This window comes from Natator depressus, chromosome 18, assembly GCF_965152275.1.
Source record: "Natator depressus isolate rNatDep1 chromosome 18, rNatDep2.hap1, whole genome shotgun sequence".
Classification (NCBI taxonomy): Eukaryota; Metazoa; Chordata; order Testudines; family Cheloniidae; genus Natator; species Natator depressus.
The window spans coordinates 12,258,258-12,285,275 of NC_134251.1; the positions used below are offsets into that span (position 1 = coordinate 12,258,258).

At 51.7% G+C, this 27,018-nt stretch overlaps 1 protein-coding gene across 3 annotated transcripts in view; it reads left to right on the top strand.

Annotated features, from left to right (window-relative positions):
* The window catches only part of CASZ1 (castor zinc finger 1), a 263,964-nt gene that overhangs the window by 117,967 nt on the left and 118,979 nt on the right, over positions 1-27,018 (top strand). The window contains exon 1 of one of the 3 annotated variants that reach the window (XM_074975270.1): positions 19,146-19,285. The exons of the other annotated variants lie outside the window; for them this stretch is intronic. Coding sequence (XP_074831371.1) covers positions 19,237-19,285 — 49 coding nt within the window. The 5' untranslated portion in view covers positions 19,146-19,236. Of the gene's footprint in view, positions 1-19,145; positions 19,286-27,018 lie in introns of those variants that run through there. 3 annotated transcript variants of the gene reach the window in all.

Sequence of the window (27,018 nt, forward strand, 5' to 3'; positions counted from 1 at the left end):
GTGTGTCTTTAACCCTGTGTCCTTGTCTCTACCTGTCAATCTTTGCTGGTTCCTGATCCTGCCTCGCTGTGGGGCCTCTCTTGGCCTTCTCTCTGCCTTCCCTGTCCTTGCTGATGCCAAGGCATGGATGGACACAAGGGCCCTGGCAGAGCAGGCTGTGCTACCTCCTCTCCTTAGCCCATGGGCTGGCATGGCAGGAGATGGAAGAGGGCTTTGGTCTCTCTTTGTGTCTCAGACTCCATCTTTAGAAAGTTGGGCTGGACTCAGTTTGACCAGAAGCAAGCTGAGATGGTGATGTCTGTGCTCAGCCCTGGCAGGGACATAGACTCATAGCTAGTAAAACAGCAGCATGGCTCTAATGTGGCAGGGGGTGGGTCTGTCTGTGTCCCCCACTGCATCCTGAACTTCTCCAGACCCTCTCCTCAGGGGTTCTGGGGCTGTCCTGTTACTGCAGTGGGGATTTCATGGTCTTCTGGAGCAAGAGCTGGAAAGGACTTCTGGTCCATGCCTGAGCACTCAGGAAGTTTGACTGTTCCCTACAGCATCTTCTCCAGGGCTTCCCAGTCTAGGAGTCTGTAGGAGGTAGAGGCCCTAAGCCCGTGGAAAAGGTTTTTGGGTACCTAATGGCTTTAGGCTCCTTTTAAAATCCCATACTAAATGTCCTGGGTGAGGGGGCCTTTACCCCCTTGGGAGACTGCTCCACAGCCTCCGGATCTCACTGCAATTCCCAGGATAGGTCTCATCCTCCCTGCCCCATAGTTATGGCCCCTACAGAATCCTGAGCCTCCCTTCTGGGCACTTACACCCATTCCCAGGCTGTTTTCACTACCCTTCCTGAGGCATCGCCAAGATACTGAATCTAGCTCCTCCCATCGGTCCCTCTAGGCTCTCAAGTGGTCTGGCTGTCCTGTGACCTCCCATCACCTGGGCACCATTGCGCTGGTACCAACTTGCTGGTAATGACAGGTCTCTGGACTCACTTGGGGGCGTCAGTGCTTTCTGGAAGTGGGGAGGGGGTATTTGCAGTAATGTATTGGAGTCCCCGGCAGAAGAGGTGCAAAGAGAGCTGTGGGATCAGTGAGTTAGGGGGAGAGGAGGGGTTGTCTTCTCTGGGGAGCACAGAAGCCAGATCTCAAGCTCCAATACTGCACCTGCCCATTCTGTACTGCCTTCCTCCTTAGCGTATGTCTGCCCTACAATAAATGACCCGTGACAGCCACGGCTGGCTCAAGTGAGCTGCCTTGGGCTCATCGGTGCCGCCAGTGGGATAGCAGCAGTATGACATGGGGAGCAGCCTGGACCTTATGGTCAAGAGCATTGGAGGCCTGGGGGTTGTGGGTAACTTTCCTCCCCCCTTGACCACCATTTTGACCAAACATGTGGGTGAATCTGTGAGAGTGTTTAGGGATGGACAGACAGACATTAGTTCCCCCCTGGCTGACCACTGTGACTGTGTCAAACCCATGTGCTGCCGAGGCTGCCCAGCAGAGATGCTCACACTGGCTAGCCCCACTGAATTGGTTGTGCCTTGAGAAGCAAAGGACGAAAGCAGGCCATGTCCCCTGCCTCCCAGGGCGTGTGAACCCAATGGCAGACAGGCCATTGCCCTCTGGCTCCAGGGGTATATGCCCTCCTCGCCCAAAGGGCTAGGAGGAGGGGAGGCTGCTGAATGAATCCCATTGCTTAGAGGAAAACACGGTGGAGTGACCTGAGCACAGGACTGGGAGCCAGGAGTCCCACGCTTCTAATCTCCACTCTGACATTGGCTCCTTCATGGCTTTGCAGGCGTCTCCATGTCCCTGGCACTCCTCTCCACCCAGCTTGGTGTTCTAGTTCTTATGCCAAGCTGACCTGGGACCTGGGACTTGCGGCTGGACTGGGCAACTCTGGAGGAGCTCCCAGGCCAGGCTGTGTCAGAGGGGCCCCTGGGTTGGGCCCAGCGGTGTCAGAGGTGACCGGTGGAAGGCCAGTGTTATGTAAATATTTCTGCTGTAACATGGCAGGAGTGAATGGCCCTGTGCGTCCATCCATCATTGCTGGGGAACAGAAGGCTCCCTGGGAGCTCGGGGGGTGGGCGGCGCGGGGGACGCAGACACAGGCAGCATGTGCCCTACTCATAAACTGTTTGTTTTCTTTTTGTCTCTCTCATTTCGGGGCACCCCACTGGGAACGACTCTCTGTTTTGTCCTCGCAACCTCTCTCCCCTGCGTCCTCAGTCCTCACATTTTCTCCCTCTCCCCCCAGCCCCCCCAAAAACATCCCCTGTTCACATTGCGGCTTCTTTCTCTGACTTCAAAGGCTCCCCATCATTGTTTGGGATCTGCAGGCAGTGGCCCTGAAAACGTGATCACAGCCGGGCACAGTGTAGGTCACCACTGAGCACCATGCTCCAAGTGCTGAAAGGAACAGGCAGATTCTTCCCTTTTCATTCTTCACAACCCTGGTTACAGCTCTCTCCCTTGCTGTGCTCCTTCTTCTTGCTCTTTTCTCATCCCTTTCCGCTCCCTCTCTTCTCCCTTATCCACTTCCTTCTTCCTTTGCTCTCATTCTGTTCTGCCTTTTCTGTTCTTTTCCTTTTCCCTTTTTTCTTTCTCACTCTCTTTTCTCTGGTACTATTTTGGTTTTCTCCGTCTTCTCTTTCATTCTCTCCTTCTCACTCTTTTCTCTTGTTCCCTGTTTTCCCTCTCTCCGCACTCCCCCTGCAAGAGGGGTCAGGTTTGGTTTCTCCAGGGGCAGAGGCAGTTGTTCAGGGAGGTGTTTTCTCCCCATGTCTGTTCCGTGGCAGGGTTAGTTTGGCACTTGGCTGGGTTTCTGTCTCGTTTTTTGTGTTCTGAGTTGCTGAGGACATGTAAGCACTGGATTAGTCCAGACCAGCCTCTAGCTGTACCTCCCCAGCAAGGCACTTGCTTGATGCCTTTGTTCAGAGCTGTTCTGTTCCTCCGTGGGCTGTGAACTGTTAGGTAGGGCCCTGTTCGGGCAGGGACTCCGGATCCTTCACTGACACAGAGCCAGCTTCTAGGCCCATGCTCTGTACTTGTCTGGTATGCCCCGATTAGGTTTAATATTGCAACAAAACTCTTAAACCCCAGACAGTTCATACGAAAATGGAGAAACAGGAGCCCCATGCAGTGTGATATTTGAGCTGGGGGTGGGGCAGAGATACTCGGGGCTTCTTCATGCTAAAACTGGCCTGTGGTTTTGAGCAGAAATCCCAGATAATTTTTTCAATGTACTTTGGACAGAGATCACTTTGTTGCACTGAAACTTGGGGAGTCGGGAACTTGTACTCAGTCCGACTCAGAACCAGCTGCTGTGGAGAGCAATGTTTCTGGGTTGTGAACTGGCCTCTGGCAGCACCAGGATTTCTCAGTGACCCTGCATCTTCCTGCATGGGGCAATCAGCCAGCACCTAGCTTAGGCTCCCTCCACTGCCTTCTCCTGCAGGTCCCTGGGATGGGTGCTTAGGGTCTCTCCTATCCCCCGGGATCAGAAATCTCGGTGCTCGTGCCTTTGCGAGGCTGCTTTAAGAGTGAGGAGCCCACCAGCAATTGTCTCTGGCTAAATAGGGATATTAAGGGACGTGGCGGCAGGGGTTATGGCATAATAATTTGTCCTAACAAGCTGGTGTCACGTTCTCCAAGGCCTAGCCGTGCCGAGAGCGAGAGCAGTGGCAGGAAGCAGCTGCACTCACCGACCTGCCAGCCCAGGTTAATGAAGTGCTGCTCTGCTTAGGGGTCAGAGAGCAGGAGCTTGGCCACCCTTCGCTCTCCAACTCGGGGCAGCCAGTGGGACGGCTGTGGGCTCTTTACTGAGCTGAGGGCTCTGAGGGAAGGTGCCCCCAGCGCATTAGGGAATGACTTGGCTTTGCCCTGCAGGAGCGATGTTATGCCATGTTGTGAGGCTGGCACCTCCATGCTGTGCAGGGCTGCGGCATGCTCCCTGCATGCGGATGGCCCATTGCTCCCTTGGGAGACTCCCTGCTAGGAGGGGTTTGCTCTGAGCTTGCCGGGTAGACCCAGCACTACCTGTTTGCTGAGAGTGACTGTGCTAAAGAGGAGGGCTCTTGACTCTCAGAAATGCAGAGACTCCCAGGCCAGGAGAAACCAATAGGATCATCCAGCCCGAGATCCTGCAGAACCCAGCCATAGAAATCTACACAGTGCCGACTTTGCCAGCCAGCGGGACTGATGTAAGCTAGTACCCAGGAAGTTAGAGCCACTGGGGCAACCGGTGTGATGCCAAGGACAGACACTGTGCTCGCACAAGGATGGATGGATAGATAGAAATAGAGGTCTTCCTCTACTCCTCCCCTTCTCTGTCCCTCGCTCTCCTTTTCCTTCTCTTCTCCTTGGCCCTTCTCCTTCTCTTCCCTCCACGCCAGCCTTATGCCAGAGCCGGAAGTCACTTATGTCTCTCACAGCTTAGCATGGTCAGGTAGCAGGGACCTGGCGAGAATTTTACTGATGCCCCAATCAGATGTGTTATGGCATATGCTGTTCCCAGGTGTGGCCAGTGCCAACGCTGGACCTCCACATTCTGTGCCCCTGGGCCTGCGAGTAAGTGCCCTGGGGCAGAGCCCAACTGGCTTTGCTGTTTGGACAGCACCTGGCACCTTGTGGACACTACGAGAAACAACTAACTTATGGTAGTGACAGCACACTGGGGACAATCCTCCATCCCAGGCTGGCAGGGTGATTGGCAGGCTCGCTGGGGTCCCTCACCCCCTCATACGGCAGGACAAGTCACACACTGAGCCTCCTCTCAGCTGGTTCAGGGCCCTCAATACACAAGACCAGTCCCATCTGCCTGTCTCCTGTTCCCAGTCTCCTCTCTGTTCTCGAACCCCTGCCCTGTTCTTCCTTTCTCTTTGCTTTTCTCTCTGTCTCCATCTCCCTTCCTCTCTCTCCCTTTCATCTACTCGGAAGGCTTTACTTTACTTCCTTGTCACCCTAATTGATTGCATTAACCTTTCAGTGTATTGGATTTCCCCAGCACCGTGCAGAGAGTGCTGTGCAATATGCTTATAATCTGGGCTGTAACGGACAGGGAGCAGTCAACAAGCCCCTTTTCCAACAGGTTCCGCTGGCAACTTGTTCTCCAGGAGAGATGCTGATGCTGCCTCCCCCCCCCCCCCCCGCCTGGCACTGCAGCCCACCAAAGCCTGGCGTGTTGGCTTTGCAGCCGGAAGGATGGGGGAGAAATTATTTGGCTTCCCTGCCTTCCCCTGTTCCCTCCCCACATGAATACACATTGAGTTCTCCTCTCCCTTTCCCCGTCTCCTTCCCATGCCCTACAGAATATTGGCCTGGGTGAGCAGAGCCCTTCGATTCCTGCACAGGGCTAGCTGTAATCCTGCCCTTGTTTTCCCTTGTGCCTCAGTGTGTCTCACTTTTATCCTGCCTATTAAAGAGATGCTGCCCACTAGTTTACTGTAGCCCCTTCAGTTAAATGTTGTTTTCAGAAGGAGGGGGCTACAGTACCTCTTGGAATCTATATGTATTTTCATACAACCGTGCTGTGCTGGTGAGCTAGCAGGGGGCAAGGGCTGTGACCAGACTGGGAGTCAGGAGACCAGGGTTTTGTTGCAGGCTCTGCCACTTGCTCAGGACAAGTCACTTTGCTTCTCTGTGCCCTGGCCCTGCTATCGCACAGAGCTCTCATATTTATTCCCTTGGTGAAGTGCGGTGTGAGCTCCGGCTCGTTACCACTGAGGAGCACGGGGGGAATGTGGAAGTGACTGTAAACAGGCAGCAGAGCTGATTGAGGTGCAGAAGGAAACCTGTGAGATCACTGGGGAGAAGTGCATGGCCCTGTCCGATGTCTGGCACTATGCATCTGCCTGGAGACCGTTAGGGCGCAGGGTGGGGGTAGGGGACGCTTTCAGTGCTTGTAATGTTTTAAAAATCTAAAAAAAAAAGGTAACATTGTTTTGCGCTTGCCCATGTTTCCTTCCAAGGGCCAACACATCACCTTCCCGCTCTCCCAGTCTAGGCCTCAAATCAGAAAAGCACTTAAGCACACGCTTAACTTTCAGCACCTGCTTAAGCACCATCCAAGCCAAAGGGATGTGCTTAAATGCTGTACTGGATTGGGATACTGGGGGGCCAGATCCAAAGCCTGCTCAGGGACAGCCTTTGGGGTCCGTGTCTGTGGAGTGTCTAGCACGGTGGAGACTGATCTGTGACTGGGGTCCTGGGGAAACAAGGTGAGTGAGGTCATATATTTTATTGGATCAACTTCTGTTGGTGAGAGAGACAAGTTTTCGAGCTTACACAGAGCTCTTATGCAGGTCTCTAGGATTTATCTCAATATAATTAATGAAGAGTAATAGTGGAAGGACTCCCATTGACTTTAGTGGGCTTTGGATCCAAGTCCCTGAATGGGAAAGTTACTGTTGTCTCTGTTGGGGAGTGGCCCCTGCTTCCCTTGGGGTGATAACTTGTCAGTAGAGACCTTGTGCGTTCCTGGCCAGTCTGCAAGGGGAGAAAGGAAAGGTATGTGGAGTGGTGTGTGTTGTGTTCCCAAGGCCCGTCTCTGTATTACTGGGAGGGGCAGAGAGAGCATGAGGCAGAGAGAGAAGAAAAAACTTGATTCGAGGCAGTCATTCCCAGAAGTTAGTAATCAGGAGAGGAGATTAAGGGGCGGGACTTTTATTTTAGGGGAAATGAAGGAGGGAATGCAGAAGAGAAGCAAAGGAGGAGAAAATGCAATGATGAGAGAGAGAGAGAGAGAGGCAGCAGCACCTCCTAAATGGAAGAGTAAACAGGCACTGGGAGGCATTAACTTAATTGATTGTTCTGCAACAGGCTGAACGCTGTGTTATTCTGTCGCCGTGGCAACAACCCAAAAAAATTGTCAGCCTGTTTGGATGAAGTGAAGCGAAACATTCTCTAATTTGCGGTGATCCTGGTGTTTGTTTTCCTTCTGAAGGGGCGGGGATCCATTGATCTATTGTTTGCACAAAGCTCTTCCTTTATGGAGATTGGAGGAGAGGGGAGGGCTGGGGATGTTTCCCCAATGCAACCTGGTTTCATCAAGAGGGTCGGGAGGTGAAGAGGGGGCCTTTTTCCTGCTGTATTTTAACCTCAATGGTGGGAGCCGTAGCTATATTCCCTAGGATCTGGCCATGTTGATGACCCCACCGATCCAACTGCAACACCTGGGAGAGCAACCTTTAGTGCCGGGAAGAAATCTCAGAGGAGCAGGAACTTTGAGTTTCTTTTCCTGGTCTCTTCAGGTTTCTATACTGTGCCCATCACCATGGTGTCTGAACTGTTCCCCCTCCACCACCCCAAGCTCTGAAGTCCCTGCTTGGGGTAGGATGGAAGTGCTGGAGGGCTCTGTCATTCATGGCAGAGGGAGGAGGCAGGGTGCTGCTGGGGTGAGATCTTTGTCAAGTTGTCTCTGTGCTTTCAGGAATATTCCTGGACTCCTTTCTGTGTTGCAGCCCCTGAAGCTAGGCAATGACGTCCAAACATGCCTCTGGAGCAACAGACCCCTCCCCAGTCTCTGGCTGCTTCCACAGCTTTTGAGTGTGTGTGTGTGCGCGTGCGCGTGCACTATCTTGAGTGTCTCTGTGCATGTCCCCCGTGCATGTGTAGTGGAGAGAAGAGAATAAGTTATCGTTTCAGCCCAAGACCATATATGCTGTAAGGTTAGTGAGTGAAATAGCTCTGACATCTTTCAGCTCCTTGCACTCTATAGCAGGTGGATAGATAGTTGTATGATATCCCTTCACCCACAGAAATGCAGCCACCCCTTGGGATGGAAGATGTGCCCTGTTTAACTGCCTGCAACAGCCCCATGTAGCTGCGTAGGGCAGGAAATGCAGGTGTCCAGCTGAAAGCAGAGATTGAATTTGCTGTAGGCAAGAAGGATAAAATCACCACGAGTGGGATCTGACCTGGGCCCCAGGGAGAACAGCCTGACTCTGAAAAGGTGCCATGGGCACCTTTAGTCTCCTGTGCACCTTTCGCAACGCAGTCCCCCTGGGGCCACGCAGGAACTCCTGGCAATGACACTCGCCAGCCACAGCTGCTTACTTTCAAAAGGAACATCCCTGCGCCAAGAACTGACTTCTGCTGAGAAATGTTCAGTCAGCTTCTGGGAGAGGGGGAAGCCTGACAGGAGCCAGCCTGCACAGCAAGGGGAGAGTGGGCAGGGCTGGACTGCTGGGTGGGGAGGGGCAGAGGTGGCTTCATGTCACTGGTAAGAGAGCGGGCAGAGGTGGGTCTGTACCAGTGGAGGGGGGAGCTGGCAGAGGTGGGTTTGTACCAGAGGTAGGGGGGAGCGGGCAGAGGTGGGTTTGTACCAGAGGTGGGGGGAGCGGGCAGAGGTGGGTCTGTGCCAGAGGTGGGGGGAGCGGGCAGAGGTGGGTCTGTGCCAGAGGTGGGGGGGTGAAAGCAGAGGTGGGTCTGTGCCAGTGGAGGCAGGAGCGGGCAGTGGTGGCTCTGTGCCAGTGGAGGGGGGGTGAAGGCAGAGGTGGCTCTGTGCCAGAGGTGGGGGAGCAGACAGAGGTGGCTCTGAGCCAGAGGTGGGGGGAGCGGGATGGCGCGCTTGGAGGGAGGGGGCCAGCATGCTGTCTCCCCCATCTCTCTCTGTTGGCTTGTCTTTTGTCTCATTGCCTTTCTTTCTCCTTCTCTCTTTCCCTCTCTCTCTATTCTAACTCATTTCCACAACAGTTGTGTCTCTCAGGTTAGGTATGGCCTTTAGCTGTAGCTAGCTGGTGTGAGACGCCCCTCCGTGGCTCCCTCTTGATTAGAGTTCCATCCCCTTGGATGTGGGGCAGAGGGGCAGGCTCAGGGAGGAGAGCTGCGTGTCTCTCAGGCAAAGGCCGAGCTGCCAGTGAAAGTTTGGTGGTTACTGGCGTCAGGAGAAGCTAATAACCCTGTAACTGGTCTGAAGGAGAATTCACGGTCTACTGAGCACTGAAAATATGAGAGGGTTCTGAGACAGGCAGTGTGGAGAGGGGAATACAACGCATCCGCGGCTCAGGGCAGCACTGCCTCTCCAGAGAGAGGCAGGGAAGCCAAGAGCAAAGGACCAAGACATGTGCCCATCACCACTGTGCTCCAGGATCGGGGTACTGCCCTTCAGACTAGAAGGGCACTCGTTCACTTAACAAGCACCATCTAAGAAACATGTATACATAATTGTGAGGCTACACACATGAACAGTTATGCATGCTCAGCTGGACACACACAACTATACCCCCTCCCCCCCCCACGGCCATAATGCACACACAGACAGTCATGCAAATATACAACCGTGCACACACATGCACAGCCCCACAAACACATGTGGTCATGCGCTCTCACATGCATAGAGACTTACACAGAACTACACAAACTCACAGTGCACAAATACACTCCTTTCCTCCTGCATTAGACGCACAGAGACAAGTTGAGCCCAACTCCTCGCTGGTGTAACTGCACTGGAGTGAGACAGTGGGGTTGGATTTTCCCCAGCGTATCCTGACCATCTCTGCAGCTTCCTGTTGTGAATGGGAGCAGAGACGTGGGAAAGCTATTACTCTTCCAGCCGAGGGAGGCCAATGGCTGGGGATACCGGGAGCTCTGCCGAGAGGAAACCCCCCTTCAGCCTTTCACCTGAAGCTGGTAATCTCCCTGTGCTGAGTCCCTGGAACAGGGGAATTGTGTTTGAAGCGCAGCCAGTGGTGATTTAGTGGCAGACATTTGCAGAAGATACTTTGATTAATTCGTAGTAAAATAAAGTAGCACTCAGGTGCCAATGCCACATTCCAGGGCGAGCCGACAACCTAGGTGCGCGCTGGGCCCAGCGCCAGCTGCCTGAGCAATCCCCGCGGAGGCGGCAGCACCAGCCAACCAGCAACCTCTCACTGCTTGGTCTTCTTAATTATTGATTAATATTTTTTCCCTTCCCTGGCAAAAAATATGGTATTTGGTAACAAGCTCCCATTGCAAAATGCTGATGATTTGGAGAATGTGTCACTGAGGCTGCAGGGTGATAAAGAGGAGCGGGAGCCCAACCAACAATCTGGCTCAGCCAGTTTGCCTATTTATTAAAGAAAAAGCCAAGATCATGAGCTTTTTTTTTTGTTCAGTTTGTGGGCAACTCCCCTCATGGCCACTCTCGGGCACCCAGCAAATTAAACTTGGTATCAGCCTGGGCAGGTGGCGGAGGCAGCAGCAGCAGCTTTGTCACCTAGTTAGTGCTGCGAAACTAGCAAGAAAGTGGGATTTATTTTTGCTAGCGCTCACGTAACCCTTTAAGTGACCAGGCGGAATTGTTTTCCAGCATAGACGGCAGCTGTTAACTCATGTGAAGGGACCCTGGGTTAGCAGTACCCAGGTTAGTCTGGTGTCAATCCAGAGGAGCTCTCTTGAAGCCAGTGGTGTCACTGGTATACATGACCTGGACTTGGGGGGGCGGCATCGTTGGTGGTAACAGTTGGGGTTCCCTGGGCTCTGTTCCATGTGGGGCTGGGGCGTAGCAGCCTGTTCGATTTTGTGTTTTGGGGATTTTGTCAGGGAAGAGGTCAGGAGGAGCGTCAGTTACCAGGAGCTGCTCTGGGGAGTGGCAGCAGGGGTCAGTTATACAGCTGGGGAGTACAGCAGCTCTCCTCTGCCCATCGCTTGAAGGCATGCTAAGTACCCCTTAGATACCATCCTCCGTACTGCATGGGCCTCTAGGGCTGTTGGATGGGGGACTTAGGATCTGCACTAAGCGGCCTTTATGCAGCCAAAACTTCCACTGACTCCCATCGCCCTGAGTGGTCATTCCCCTAGCCACCAGCAGAGCGCTGGCTGGTTACCGAATGCTGGATGAGCGAGGTGGGAGTGCATGATTTTGATGACCAAGCTCAGCTTCCATGGGGAGTTATCTCAAGTCCGGGAGCTCAAGCTGGAGAAAGGATCGAGGGTTGCGCTGGAGTTTTCTGACCTAGTTTTTTAAACAGAGAGTTGGTTTAGGAAGGGGTTGGGGTCTATGTTTTAATGACAGCTGGCATCACTGCCCCTTCCCTGGGAGACAGCCACCTTCCTCATCCTCTTCTTTCTCTCCGAGACCCAGTCCATGCCATCTCCACAGTCATCCTGTTGATAAAGGCTCCCATGACCCTCCTCATGTGGGCTGTGATGGGAGCGAAGGGTATTTTTCAAGGTTTCTGCTGGGTTTTTTTCCCTCTGAAATATAAGGATGTGCAATTTTTTTAGTTTCAATTTAGCATTGGAGAATTTTATAATTTAGTAATTAAAATCTCTGATAGGCTTTAGAAATTGCAGCTAATTGAATTTAATGGGAAGATGATTTTCAATTTTATTTGATTACCCGGACCCCTGGCATTGGTATTTATGGGAAAAAAATGGGAAATGTGCTGTGTGGGCTAAGATGGCATAATTGAATTAAGGCTAATCGGATTTCTTTGTCATGAATTTCACTATAATTTTCCTATAATTTTCCATTAGATATCTAGTTTACAAATATTCACAAAGAAATGAAGCTCTTTCGGAATGGAGATTGCTGGCTAACAGGATTACAGAGACGATAGCTCGGCACTGCCAACCCGGGCTCCTTCAGTAATGCAATCGCTGCGTCTGCCTCACACTTTCCGCCTACCACTGCCTCCCCCTGCCCCCTCCTGGCCCATTGTCAGAGCCTCCTGCACGGCCATGCTTCCTTCGGGGCCTTTATTAGCTCTGCACGTTGTTGTGTCCGGCACGCACATGCACAGTGTCAGCACCCTCACACATGCAAACTCAGTGTCGGCACACACACACGGTGACAGCACATGCACACGCAATGTCGGCACAGGCACACACAGTGTCAAATCACATGCACGTGTAATGTCAGCGTGCACACACAGCGTCAGAACACATGTAATGTCAGCACATGCACACACTGTCAGAACACACACATGTAATGTCAGCACACGCACACATCCACCCACAATGTCAGCATGTGCACACACATAAACACTGTCAGCACCCATGCAAACTCGTGCACACATAGTGTCAACACATACAGACACTCTCACACACAGTATCATGAGGAGTTTCTTCCCCGTCGCTTCCTGTTTGCCTGATGGGGAATCTCCCCTCGTTCAGTCCTTGCTGCATCATGGAGCATTCTTGGCCTTCGTTTTCCACCAAATGCTTTCCCAGGGCTCTGTTCTCTGCCCTTTCCCCCATTCCCTGTCCCCTTTGTCACTTGCCTTCACTCTCCCCCTATTGCCAGTCTAACCATGCCGAGTCCTGGGCCAGCCTTCCAGTGCCAGCCCCGCCTGCCTCCTCATGGGAAGGTCAGTGCTCGCTAGCCGCACTCCACCGGGCTTCCCACACAAAAGCGAGCGCAGGGACAGCTTTCAAGTGGCCAGGGCTGTTGTACCATGGGAACCAGCTGCTCTCAGCTGCATAGCGGCCCCCAGTGGTACCCTGCATGCCTCCAAGCAACAGCTGTCACTGAGTGTCTGTGCTGTCCCATCCCAGCCCCCTCAGGTACCTCTCCTGCTCCATGGAGTTTCAGAGCAAGGCTCTGGCTTGCTGCGTCCTCACCAAGAGAACCTATCAACTGCAGAGGGAGCTGGGAACTTCCCAGCCTGCTTCTAGTTTCCCTCCTTTCTGCCCTGTCTCCTCTCCAATCCCAAACAGCTTAACTCCAGAAACTAATGTAACTGAAACACCCCCCACACCATGTCCACGGAAGAATCAATGTGCAGTTGCAGTGCAGTCACCACTCCCTCCGTCCCATCCACCCTCCTCTCCCCTGCCTCCCCCTCAGCCAGGTCAGCTCTGGGCATTGGCACAAGTTCACTTTCCATCGGGGTATTGGGACTCTATCCTAAAATCCAAGCCCAAGCCTGTCTCTCTGTCATTGTGTCTCTGTCATTTAGGGGGACCAAGCCACCTGCACCATGCACCTGCTGAAGCCCCGTCCCGCCCTGAGGCCTCACACAGAGTCATTGCCCTGGGTAGGGCAGTGAGAGAGGGGGCAGTGCCACCATGTGCTCGTCTATGCTCCAAGCCAAACTCTGCTGCCTTGGCTTACGGGCAAGCCTTTAGGACCTGCCCATTCACACACTGCTCTGGGAGTGAGGCATGGGAATATGGCCCCTCCTTGGCACATGGGCTGCAACCTGGACTTAGAAGGGCTTTACTGCTGATACCCACTTCATTATCACAGCCATAATCTTAATGCCCAGGCAAGACCCGGGGTGGTGTCTTGGTATGTGCAGTATGGCGGTGTTTGCACCACAGCGTGGTTATGTGTGAGTACATGAATGTGTGAATGTATGTGTGCGTGCTTTTTTGTGTCTGTGCTTGGACACATGCCTTTACATGTGTGTCTTGTGCATGTATTTGCACACGAGTGTGCATGTGCGCCAGAGGGAGACAGATTCACTTAGACTGTCAATTCTTTGGAGCAGGGCCTGTCTTTTTGTTCAGTGTCTATACAGCACCTAGGACAATGGGTCCTGGTCCGTGACTGGGTCTCTCAGGCGTTGCAGTAAAACTAATAATAAATAATAATGTTAATTAATACTAATGGGCCTTCCAGTGCCTTTCAGAGGGCTCTATCTAGAGATGGAGTCTTGGGTAGTTCCGGGGCAGGGAGCTCTGGGCTAGACCAGGGAGGCATTTGCTGGTTTCATGGGCACTGTCCTTACACCTCAGGGCCATGCACATTCACTCCTGGACTCAGTTCCATGGTAAAACTACCCCCCCCTTTGGCTCCACCCCAAATCCCCAGCTCCCCCCAGGGCTGCCCTTTTAATTGTCATTGTTAATTGTAGCTCTTTGTGAGTTGCTTTGAACACCTTCCCCCGAGCACCCTCTGGGCCCCTGAGCAGCCTGTGGCCTTCCTCAGTGTGCATTCACTGCTTCGTGGCCTGCTCCTGGTACAGTAAGTCCCCAGGGGAAGTGGTCAGGTGCCAAGCAGCATTCGGCTGGGACACCTGCTGGAAGAGCTGGGATCGCTGGCAGAGCAGAAGGGAGGAGGGGCGGGGGGAGGGAGACTAGTGTGAAATGGCTTGAATAAAGCCCAAGGAATAGTAAGTAGCATGACCTAGGCCCAGGTGCCAAGGCCCATTGGCCCTGCACAGCACCACCCTGCTCACTGATACTCGGTAGCGTCCCTTTGGCAGTGCTTGCTGGGCTTGTCATGCCAATAAAGCGACTGAAACTGAACTGAGAAGAAAGGAGTGAAAGAGCAGGAAAGGGGAAGAAAGCACGGATTGTCTGCTCCTGCCATCCAGGCCCCGAGGCCTCTGGGCGCCTCCCTTGGTGAAACAGAAATCAAACAAAATTACAGAAATAGGGCACGAGCGTTTGCCTAATAAACTCCCTGAGCGAAAGGGAGTGGAGGAGCCTGGAGATGCCAGATCCCCAGCCCAAGAGCCAGAGCCCAGGTGGGTCTAGAGCTGAAGGTGCTTGGGTGAGTCCCAATAGAGGAGAGAGAGAAGGAAAGGAAAGGAAATGGAAAGTGAGAGAAATAGAAAAATGAAGGGGGAGGAGATGCGCAGAGCATGATGTCCCATGTAACATTGTCCCTCCGAAATGTGGCAAGTCCCCTGATCAACCCTGGTGCAGCCTTCATGGGTAAAGATTAAACTGTAATAATAATAATTAATCATCCCTTGCCCTCTCATCACAGCTTTCATCTGAGGATCTTCAAGCACCTAGCAAACATTAATTAATTAAAGTTCTTAATGCCCCTTGGAGGCAGAGGAGGGACACGCAGAGATTGCCTCGCTTGCCTCTGAAGTGCAGCCACCTCTGGGGTGGAATGTGGCAGTTGCTAGACATTGCAGGCTGATACTGCAATACAGTTCAGGACAGGATGAAGGGCACTGCCCTCTCTCCAGGCGTCTCAGGGGTCAGCATGTCCAGGAGCTAGAGTGTGGGCTAAGCCAGCTCTGCCTTTGGGAGGGTCAGACCCAGTGGTGGGGAGGGGGGCAAAGCTTCTGTTTAAATGGTTTCACAAAGGGTCCCAGCAGAGCAGGAAGCCAAGTGGCCCCAGTGGGAGGGAAGAGCACTCTTTTCTTGGGTAAGAGGCAGGGAGGGAGGATGGGGAAATAAAGCCTGATCCTGTGACTGGAGATCACTGAGATAGGAAATCAGCCTGCCAGTTGCGTCAGCTCCAGGGCTTGGACTTCACCTGTAACGCTCCTCAGCAGGTGGCTTCTGGAGGAGGAGCAGGAGTGATGGTGAGAAGTCCACACCAGAATCTGCAGTGGGAGTTCTGGGGGGAGAGAGAGAGAGAGTGAGTGTGGGTGTGTGGATGTGTGTGCATTTGAGTGTATGCGCATGTTGTTTTATTGTAGGAGTGTGCATGCATGCCGTGTGCATCTGTGCATGCTGTGTGTGCATATATATTAATGTGTGACTCTTCATTTTTGTGTGTGCAGGAGCACAGGTGCATTCAGGAGGTGTGTGTGTGTCATTGTGACAGTGTGTGTACACTGTGTGTGTGCCTACTTGTTGACCCGTGCGTGTTATTCTGTGTGTGCTCCCTTCAGCCTGGGGTCTGGAATACAGAACCCAGGCTCTCAGCGGATGACGATGATGGGTAAAAGAGCTCCTACCATTTAATTATTGTATGTTTGTAGGAAATATTAGAGTGGAGAAATCTGCGTTCATACAGGATGTTTCTCATGGTCTGAAACATAAGGGAGACTCAGGAATTTTAGGCCCTGAAAGGAGGTGCCAGGCCAAAATCAAGTTGTACAAACCCTGTGATTAATAGAAATACAGGAGCAAAATATTCCCTTGCAGGGGCTTGACATTACAATGTCCTGCTGGGGCCTGGGAACCAGGAAGGGGCACTGACTAGAAATTGGCTAGGCTAGTGTCGCTCTCTGGTCTGCATGGATTATGGAGGAGTGGTAAGCAGATTTAAAAGATGAGACCCAACAATCGTGGTGGTAGGAATCACCCAGCAGTGGAGGCTAGGTGTGTTGGCCAACAGTCCTTTTAAAGTAGGAGTTTGATTTCTTCAAGCTGGAAATGAGCATCGTGGCCTAATGGCTTTGGGGGTCTTTAAATAAATGAGTGAAACAGGAAGCCGGTGAGATATCAGGATCTGGTCCCTCTGACTTCTGCTGGTGTAAAACCTAGGTGAAGAGCTCCACGCCAGCTGGGTGCATGGCCCTGCTCCACCAGGGGGCCCACAGGCCCGAAAGTTGACCAGGCCAGTGAAGGAGGGGTATGGCCGGGGGGTCCTCAGATTGGGGTCACTGCTTTTCTTCCCCAGGTGTGAACGCCACTGAGCCGCAGCTTCCCCACAGATTTGAGGGCTGTTCCAACACTTGGGCAGGGCAGACAGTGCCCTTGGTCTTAGGGTATCCAGTCCACACCACCTCCCTGTGTGGCCACACCCACTTCCTGGCCAGTAAATGGAGTCTGTGGTGCACTCCCTCCTTCAGGACTTGAGCCTGGTGTCTGATTTTGTGCCAGCGGAAGCCAGGGTGGCTAGAGCCCAGCAAGACGATGCAAACCCTCTTTGGGTCACACTGGTGCTTCTCCCCCCCTCCCTGCCCCTTGGTGTTGTCTTAAGGGGTTTTACACATGCAGATTTAGGGCCTGCCCTGATGGCACCCACAGGGTCCCTGAGCTAAGGAATAGCTCCAGCCTTGTTGGTAGTAGCTTGGAAATTCATTGGCTATTCCTAAGCACTGCCTGAGAGACCTGCTCTGCCAGAATCCACATGGCCCAATACAGGACATTTAAAAAAAAAAAAAAGCTCATAACCTTGTTCAAAATACCTATTTAATCAGGTAAATAATCTGTTCGTTTGTTTTAAAGAAAGAGACGTATGTGTGTGTTTACCCAACACGCCTCTGAGAACCTCCCTAACATTCTTTTCTACTTAAAAATAAAAGCAACAAAAAATGAGGAAATTCAGGGCACAAAAACCATAACCCTGTTGGGGCCAAACATACCCCTGGTGTAATGGCACTGACTTCCTGAGGCCTGCGCTAGCCGTGGGATTGGCACAGTGTGTTTAAATAATGTTAAAGCTTGTGACATAAACCAGTAAAACACCCACCAATTCAGAGTGAACACTACTGCTCTGGCCTGAGTTTGTTTTGTACTGTGCGCACACACCCATGTTACACTTGTGTACACACACACACACATGTTACGCTGTGTGTGCACACACCCCTTATTACACTTGTGTACCCACCCATCCCACATTACATTCCTGTACACCCCCCATATTACACTTGTGTACATGCCACCTTCCTGTATTTTGCTCATCTACACGCACCCACCCCATATTACACTCATGTACATGTACACACACACCATATTACAATCATACACACACATACACTAGTGCACACTCTCTGCCTTGCCCAATACACAGTCATTCTCTCCCACACAACATTGTCACTACACACTCAGACTTCTCCGCACACAACACAGACTGTAACACAACCATTTGCTCTCTCTCACACAAATACACCTATTCATTCCCACATGCAGATATTCTCTCTCACACACTAGCACACACTCACAGACACTCTGCCTTGCACACAGCACACTCCTTCAGACTCATTCACTCCAGCCTTTCTCTCTCTAAAGCTACAGGGATTCCTGTGACCAAATCAGTCTGGGGGAGCTGCTTGGTTCCATTGGCTCTTTATTCAGTTCAAGCTTCTCCAGGATAATATTGCTGCCCTGTTGGTGCAAAGACTCAGAACCTTTCTAGGTGACTCCTTCGGGAAGGGGATGTGGCAGCTCACCTGGGATTATTTTTATTATTTGTATTGCCGTAGCACCTAGGAGCCCCAGTCAGAGCCCAGGACCCCATTGTGTTCAATCTGGAGTCAGCAGGTCAGATCCTGATCTCAGCTGTGCCAGTGTAACACCATCCGATGGGGTTACTCCAGATTTACACCCATATAACTGAGCTCAGAGTGTGGCCCAGTAGGTACCAATTCTGGGGCGAGAGGGGACTGTGTGCAGCCTTGAGGGGGCCAGTGCCGTGGAAGCATTGATCCACTGACGCCTGCCATCTGTGTGAAGCAAACCAGAGTGCAACACAAATGCAAAGGCACATTTCTGCATAATTTTTTCCTCCCCACTGGTGGGTTTTGTTCTCATTGAGAGAAACAATAAGTAACAATAAAAGCCGGAACTCCTCGCCCCCCGCCCCCCCATCCTAGGGAAGGAGGGAAGAAAAATACCCAACTCCTTTCCACACCAAAAGCCTCCCCCCAAGCGATTGCATCTTACGTTCTCCTCTGCCGAGGGATCCCTAAATTAAATACTAAACAACCAACCATTAGTTCATGTTTGCTTAGCGCTTTGAAGGGCCTGGGCTGTACTCGCCTCTCATCTGCATCCACGGACTGACTTCAGACTAGGGGATGGATTCTGATCTCCTTTACACTGACATGAATCTGGAGTAATTTAAAGCGTTCCCTCCAGCTGCACCAGGTCTGATGTTGGCCCTTTGGAGCGGGTGTAATCCAGTGCAGAATTTGACCCAGGTCAGATCCTGATCTCAGTTACCCCAGTGTAAATCCAGAGTTAACTCCAGTCAAGTCAGTCGCTATTGCTAGTATCAACCCAACTTTTATTTAACATAATCTCCCCAACTGGGTGCATCCCCCTGGCACAGCACTTTGCCCAGTTAAATCAGTACATGGGGTGGGGGAGAGAGAGACTGAACCTTAAATCTCTATCCCTCAAGCCCATGCCACTGAGCTCCCTGGCTGCTGGGGTTTGGTTCCCGCAGGGGCTCCCGTTCACCAGCCTCGTGTTTCTTTTCTTTTCTTTTCTTTTTCTTTTTTCTTTGGGCCCCGAGTCCCGCCTCTCCGCCCGGGGAGCCAAAGGTTTGGGAAAGCAGCGAGCCAATAAGGCCGGCCCCTAGCAAGCAGCCCTGATAGGGTAACGCTGCTTGGCTGGGCTTTTTTTCAGAACTGCTCAGCTCGCTGGCTGGGAGCTGGTTCCCTCAGCATCTTCCCTGGGAGGCAGCGAGCAGAGGCTGGGGAAGGCACTCTGATCTTTCACCTGCCCTCTAGCCAGTAGGGAAGGCCAGGCTGGGGGGTGTGGCCAAGCTCTGTCCTGCCAATCACCTTCACTTTTGACAGCCAGCCTTCTCCTCCCCCCCCCCGTCACCCCCCCCCACCAGTGAACTCTGCTGCCAAAGTGTTCTCGGGGAGGACCGTCAAAAGCAATGACATCAGTATTTTAAACCAACTTGTTATTCGGGGAGCAATCAGTTGCAATTAGGTATTAATTAAGTATTATGAAAGTTGATTATTTGAGTGAATTCGGCTTTCGTCTCTCCGACTATGGTAAGTACAGCACAATTGTTCTTTTCCTGTCCCTTGTTCTTTCAGTTTGCACACACACAAAAAGCCCCTTCTGTCCGTGTCTCTTCTTTTCCCTCCCCTTTCCCTTTCATTCTTTCATTTGTTCTTTCTCGCCCGGTGCCGCTCTCTTTTTTATTTTTCTTTTCTTTTCCTCCCTCTGCCCGTGTCTCTTCTCTTGCTCTCTTTCCTGCGGGTGCGACCGATGGGGCTGGTTCGTCTATAAATAGTTTCTCTTTTAGTTTAATAAACTACCCAGCACAGCTGATCAGCTTTGGGTGGCCTTAGAGAGAGAGAGAGAGAGAGAGGGAGAGAGAGAGATTTTAATTTCTGTCTGTCTTTTTCCTGTCTGGTGGGGAGAAGAAGAAACTTTTTTATGTTCCCAAAGCCGGTGCTGGGAAAGTGGAAGGTGCCAGGGGTGTGTGTGTATGGAGGGGTGACGTCACTCTGATGGGGGAGGGGTATCATTTTTGGGGGGTCGGGGTGTTCCCCCCACTGGAGCTTTAGATGTTGTGTGGAAGCTTGTGAGAGTTTTGGGGGAGCAGCTCAGAATCAGGGTGCCTGAGCCCCAGGTATAGCTCAAGGTAGGGACTCTCAGACTCTTTCACTTTTCTTTCAGTTGTTTTACGGAAGTTGCTTCCCCCCCGCCCCCAACCCAGCCTCTCTCTCTAACCAGATGAAGTAAGGGGGTGGGGGGAACTGGCTTCAAGAGGATCTCTCCCTTCCGGTTGATTTCAGATCCAGATCTGTTTGGGAAGCTGTCACTGAGAGAGACCCTGGGTTGAGAGAGGGGAGGAGGGACAGATAAATGGGACAGAGAGAGAATGATGGTGGGGGGGGAAGGAGGGAAGTTTGTGGGGATTTTGAAATGATTCTGCATTTTATATATATATAAATATATAAGTCATGTGGGTTGTTTTTTCTTTAATTTTCTTACCCCCTTCTAAGCTCTGGTGTCTTGTTGGTAAAGGTTGCTTGTCAGGTTCCTATGCTGTCTAAATGAAAAGGAATTTAATTTATTTGGGACACGGTAGTGTCAGATGAACAGGATGCTTATTACATTTAATGAGTATTTTTTTTTTCACTTGGGCACATCTGGGATGGGTTTGTTTTTGTCCTTTCCATGCGAGGTGTGTAGGCTCTGGGAGGAGGGATGGCAGGCCCCCTCCTTGCTGGTTTTGGTTTCAGATTACGGGGCCCAGTATCAGGACTGGATGAGGTTTTGATAGTAGATTTTGTGGTCCAGTGTCTGGTTTTAGTTCTGGTGTTGGTCCGGCAGGGTGTGATGGGCTCTCTTGGCCTATTGTCAGGCTGGGACACAGGTTGGGATTGAGAGACACTATCTGGGTGGGGTGAGGTTTAGGGCTGAGATTTCATGGCCCAGTATCAGGCTGATATGTGATTTCAGCATAGGATTTGGTGGCAGGCAGGGTGTGTTGTGTTGTCAGGCCTGGGATAGGCTTTGGGCTTGGATTTCACAGCCTTGTCCGGAGGTTCAGAGCAGGCAAGTTTGGAGTTTGTCAGGAATTCCTCAGGCCCCATTTCCCACTATATGGGGTTCTAACACCTCCTCTTTTTTGACCCAGTCCTACTGGGAAAGTGAAACACTGTCCCTCTCAGTGATTTAACTCCCCTCTCCCCTTGTTAAAAACTAAATGACAGCAGTGGGCCAAACCAGCTTGCACTGGCGATCCTGTCACTATTTGGATAATTATTGTAGTATATTTTTACAAGGGATAAGATAGTAATAAACTGGTTGATGATTGACTGGCCTGAACTTTGAACTCAGCTATTTTGCTTTAAAAGAATATGGTGTTTTGTTGTTGTTTTTTTAAATGATACCAGAGCAGGAAGGACTCGCACACCTTGGTTTGAGATCTCAGTTGGCGCAGGCCTGGGCATGTGCTGTTGCCTCTCTTTAGTAGACCAAGGAGCTGGGAGGCTGAGTGGGCAGGGGCAGTGTTAAGGATGTGGTGAATTTAAGGAGGGTGGATAATTTTAAAGAGAAATAAACAATGATTTCTGCCCCCCGCCCCAATCCCCATCTCCAGGAACTGTGGCAGCTCCTAGATTGGGGATTGAATTGTAGCTGTGCCAGGTGTTTTCAACCGTGGTTGGCCTGGTTTCAGGACCTCTCTCCATTTAAACTCCCCTTCCTGGAGAGGTAATGCCTCCTGCTGGCTGGAGCTGTACCGTCAGCCAATCAATGTCAAACGCTCCCTCACATGCAGAGTCAACCAGCTTCACCAGTAACCAACGCCGGGCCTCCTCCTCCCTGTCCCATCCTCATAGCTATGGAAACTTCCCTCTGGCCTGCACCGTTGGGATGCAGGAGATGGGACAATGTAACCCCTCCTCAGTCACGCAAGTGTAACGCATGCATGGGCTTCCCTGCCATACTTGCAGGTAACACAGACCTTCCACGCTCTGGTACGGGAGCCCAGGGTGCTGATAAGCTATGGAAATCAGGATCTGGGAGATCTGTTTAGGTCAGCATTACAATCTGCGTGTGGGTGAATCCATCCACTGTGATCACGGGGTAAAGACCTGCCCCATGATCACCACCTCTAACCATTATCTTCTAGAGAGCTGGTTTACCTCCCTCAGTCATCGTGACTTGAATTTTCTCCAGTCCCTTAGGCCTTGCGTCCCCAGGGCAGTACCTGAATGGCATTTCATGAGAGAGAGAGAGGGAAGTCAATGGGGACCCAATGTGTAAAGTCTGGAGGCCTGGTCCTGCTAAGGCAGGGGTTCTCAAACGGGGGGTCGGGACCCCTGAGGGGGTCACGAGGTTATTACATGGAGGATCGCTAGCTGTCAGCCTCCACCCCAAGCCCTGCTTCACCTCCAGCATTTATAATAGTGTTAAATATATAAAAATATGTTTTTAATTTATAAGGGGGGTTGCACTCAGTGGCTTGCTATGTGAAAGGGGTCACCAGTATAAAAGTTTGAGAACCACTGCACTAAGGGCTTTGTACACTGGGTTGATACACGTATGGGACCTCTAGGATCAGAAACTTCCATAGAAGTTAAAAGTGGGAAAGATCTCCCAGGCCAGCTGATCCACCTGGGGCCAGGGTAGGATTGTTCCCTACATGGGATTGTCTAGGAGTGTACTTCTAAATATCCTGAGCAATTGGGCTCCCATCACTTCCCCTGGGACTCTTTCATCATCTGATCAACCTCAGTCCGAGGAACTGCACTCAGACTGGGGACAAGGAGCCTAGATACCGGGGGGGGGGGGGGCAATTAATACTGAGATAGTTGGATGCACCCAATTTTCCACTGAGGGATAGTTTTGTACTTTCATTGTGTTAAAATGCTGTTTTCAAATAAACCTGGAAATATCCCCTGGGGTGGGGACACCACCCTGGCTACTGGATTTTAAACAACATTTAGAACAAAAAAAATAGGGTATGTATGTACATGCAATGTACTGTATCCTTCCACTGTAAAAAAAAAAAAATAGTGTCTACTTCACTGATAGAGAAACCAGTGTGGAAGTGGGTGTGATCAATACAGATACTCAAGCTGGGAGGGAGCAAGCATTTATTATGTAATTTTTGAACCTTTAGTCTCTCTTTGTATGGTTCCCTGAGCTGTTTGCCCTTCTCCCCTTTCTGCTGTCCACCAATATGGGAAATGCCATACACATGGGGAACTTTTCTGCAGTTTCTTTTGGTTTTGACTGAATGGGTAGAATTCTACAGCAGGGCTCTCATACTCTAGTCAGTTCTCAGCAGCCTTCCTGATAAACTCTCACAGATTTTTCCATAATAGCTGGGCTACCCTTGTGTCTTGGGCCTACTTTTGACTCACTTTCTACCATCAAAAAGTAAATCTGGGCTGTGGAATGGCTGCCTGTTGAGGTTTCACACTCAAAAGTTGACAGAAAGTGTCTGGAAAATATCAAGCTGGTGCAGAGAGCATGGCTTGGGACTTTGGAGAGAGGGGCAGTGTCTTTTCCCTCTTCTCTCCCACCTCCACCCCTTTTGCCTCTTTTCGTCCACAGGGATATTTTGTCGTCTCTATTTTTTTAGTGTGGTGGGTTTCGAACCAGGAGTCAGTTCACAGGAGTGCCATCATCAAAAAGGCCCAGACAGCTGGTTGGCCAACCAGAAGGTGGTTTGGGACAATCCAGGTCCTGAGCTGCACTTTGCTAGCCAGAGAGGGGGCACAGGAGATTTTATTTGGGGAGGGATGGGACAGAACCCACACCCCAAAGTCCCACATGGTAGTGTCCCCCTCGATTTAACGCGGACTGGATCAGTTTGGACGTCTTCAGCAATAAAAAATGCCAATGTCGTCCTAATTCACCAGGCCCCGAGATGACAGCAAATTTACATTTTTTAATTAAACTAGCAGCCAGTTTTTATGAGAGGGGGCTGGGTTATGCAAATCAAATGGTTGTGTACGAAAGATTAGGAGAGTTTGGGAATAAATTCCACAAATGCTAATAAAAAGAAAGAGAGAGAGAATGAGAGAGGGACATTGTTCCATTAGCCCCTTTTAGACTGATTTCCCTGGAGAGAAAGGGATGTGGGAGTGGGGGGAGAAGGCTTTCACAGACAGGTAAAATCCATTTTGAGGATTGAAAGCCCCCTTCGGACCAGGACCCCACTGCTCCCTGTTTCTTTTCCCAGAACAGCATGGCACATTGGGGGGGTGCACCAGAGACAGGAGAAGGAACTTATTAGTTTCTAATTCTGACTGTACAAGTTAGAAACATGAACTGGGAGCCGTAGAGCTGCCAGAAACATCTGTCTTGGGTGACTGCAGCCAGGCCAGATGCACGAGGGGGCACTCTGTGGGCGGAGGATGGGGTGACGCTGTATAGCGCGAGGCCCAGTCAGGTAAGGGAGTGGACCCTGGATGGGCAAAAGGCAGGGCCAGATGGAAGGGGAGAATGAGACAATACTGGATGGGCCATATGAGGACCAAGCTGAGTAGGGAAACTGGGGGCTAGATGGGTACAGGGCTGGGCTAAGGAACTATGCAGACGAACAGGAACATACACTTGCTCCACATTGGATGGGTACAGGGCTGGGCCAGCATGCTGCATGGTACAGGGCTGGGCCAGACAGGTGCAGAGCTGGGCCTACATGCTGGATGGGTGCAGGGTAGGGCGGGCGTGCCTGATGGCTGCAGGGCTGGGCCAGCATGCTGGAAGGGTGCAGGGCTGGGCCAGATGGGTGTGGATTTGGATTGGTTGGTACAGTGGGTGCTGGATGGGTATGAATATATTGTTCCCTCCCACAAACTCCAAACCCTCTCTTCCTCCCTCCTTTGGGCTCATTGATGCTGAGTCCATAAATGAGATCCTCACAGCTCCCCCAGTCTCTCCAGCATCCCACTGGACCAGCACTACGCTTCCTCCTGTTTCTCAGGAGACTCCCTTTCCATCTGGACACACAGGTACTGGAAGTATCCCTGTCCTTTGGCCCATGGGGAGAGTAGCTGACAGCGCAGCAGCAGCGGGATCTGGTGGGGTTCTTCCTCTGCCAGGTGCTTCCCTGACAGCCCCATTGAAAAGTAAACGTGCAGTTCACCTGGTTACAACATGTCCCTCTTTAAAGTTCCTGAAGTCCTTTCCTAGGGACCACTGAGGTTTCCCATCCTCATCTTCTGGCTGCATTGGAGGTTCCCTGGTGATTTGGGGGCTGGGGTCCTGGTACAGAGCAGAGCAGCTGTCAGCCGCTGAAAAACACAAACTTAAAATGTTCCTGAGGTGGGAAAGTGTTTGGAGCTTCCAGTCCTGGGGCAGTTTCAGGCTCAGAAGGAAAGCTGAGCACCACGTACAGCCTGGAAGGGCAGAGAGGATGAAAATGGGACAGAGGAAAGGCATGGGAAGCATTGGGTGCAATTCACCTGCTGGCCTAAGTGCCCACAGCACCTCTGAGCAGTCACTGGCCCAGTGTGGAATTTGGATCCCCCATTCCCAGTTTTGGGTGTGAAATTATGATTTACTCATGCCCCCCTGTGAATTGTGAGAGGGGTTAATTCAGCAAAGCCTCTTGTGAAATGAGGTAAAAAGTAAAGATCTGCACAGTTGTGTCTGGGGGCAAGTGGAACCCACAGATGTGCACATACCCCCAGCCGTGCTGCACACATACACACCTGCTCCAGACGCACCTATACATTCTTGTATGCACACACCCAGCTACGCTGCACATGCACCTCTTCTGGACACAATCCTCCACACTCTTTTACACACACACCTAGCCATGCTGTACACATACACACACACATCTGCTCTGGACACATTCTACACACTCTGCACACAGCCGTGCTGTACACATACACACACACCCATGCTCTGGACACACTCCCTCTTACATGCTATTGTACACTCACACGTACTGTGCTGAGCCCTCTCTTCGCTGATTCTGTTTCTGGAGAGGTTGGTGTCTCAGTGTTTTAGTTTGTGTGTGTTTGTGAGAAGGGGGCTGGCATCAAAGCCCTGGACCCTGAAGGCATCTCTTTACCCATAGGACAGGCCCAGCATGGCCTGTACAATGTGAGGTTCCTCTGCACTCTGCCATCTGGGCCAGAGTGTCTCAAGTCTGGCCTGATGAATAAGAGGGGAGCTCGGCCTTCTTGGCACATTCGCTCCTTGGCCTCTGCTGAGGTTGCTACCAGTGGAGACGGTAGTAGTGCTGGTGGCTTTTGTGATGTAGCTCCTGAGCTGCCCTGAGACTAGACACTACTGAAGCTACCAAGGAGGGGTCTGTGTAGGAGCCCTAGTCCTGGTCTTCGTCAGGACCACAAGGGTCTGCATGACATGTGAGTGTCTGGGGTGCCAGCATGTATGTGAGCACGGGCTGGGGGAGAGATCTTTAAAGCGCCCAGGCGCCTGGCCTGTTAAGTACTTCCCCACTTCAGTTTACTTGTTCCAGTCAGCCCCTTTCTAAAGAAAGCAGGTAACCTTCCAGCCGAGGGGAGACTGGGGATCGTTCAGCACAGCTGGCCCTGGAGGAGATTCAGAGCTAAGGAACCCTGCACCCCCTTCCACCTCATCTCCGCTGCCAGCCAGTCTCATCTGCAGAGCATCAAGCACACACCGGGGTGGAGTGTCAAACTGCATGGAACAGGAGGAGGATGCGGGCGGGGAGGGGGTGCGCATGCGATGGGGACCATCTTGCTGACTACCAGAGCGGAGGCCAAAGGGCTGCTGGAATGAAGGGTCTCAGGAATGAAGTCTGAGTATGGCAGAGGGCCCTTTCCCCTGTGTTATTTTGGATCCCTTCTCTTGGCTGGGGGAGGCTGTGTAATTGCATTAGTAATTGCAGAGGAGACAGCCATATGTGACCGTGTAAACTGAGGAGGGAGAGAGGCCTAGTGGTTAAGGTCTGGGGCTCAGGAGACCTGGGTTCTATTCCTGGCTTGGGCCCATCACTTCCCTTCTTTCTGTGCCCCAGTTTCCCTGTTGATAATATGGGGATAACAACATGCCACCTGTGCAGCCCCAAGCCAGGGATGGGTACTTCAGCAATGGGAATAAATGAATTAGGGCTATGGCCTGTCCATGGGCAGAGTGTAGGGCTAGGGCCAGGAATTGCTGCTTTCCCCAGGCAGAGTGGATTTTACTTCTGCACCCCATCCGCACAATCCTCCTGCCTTCTTGGGTCCTCTCTGGGCTCCCTCTGTCCTGTTCCTGTTCCTGTTCCTTAGCATTCATGGCTTCAGCAGAAGGGTCTTTGGAAGGCCTGTGAGAT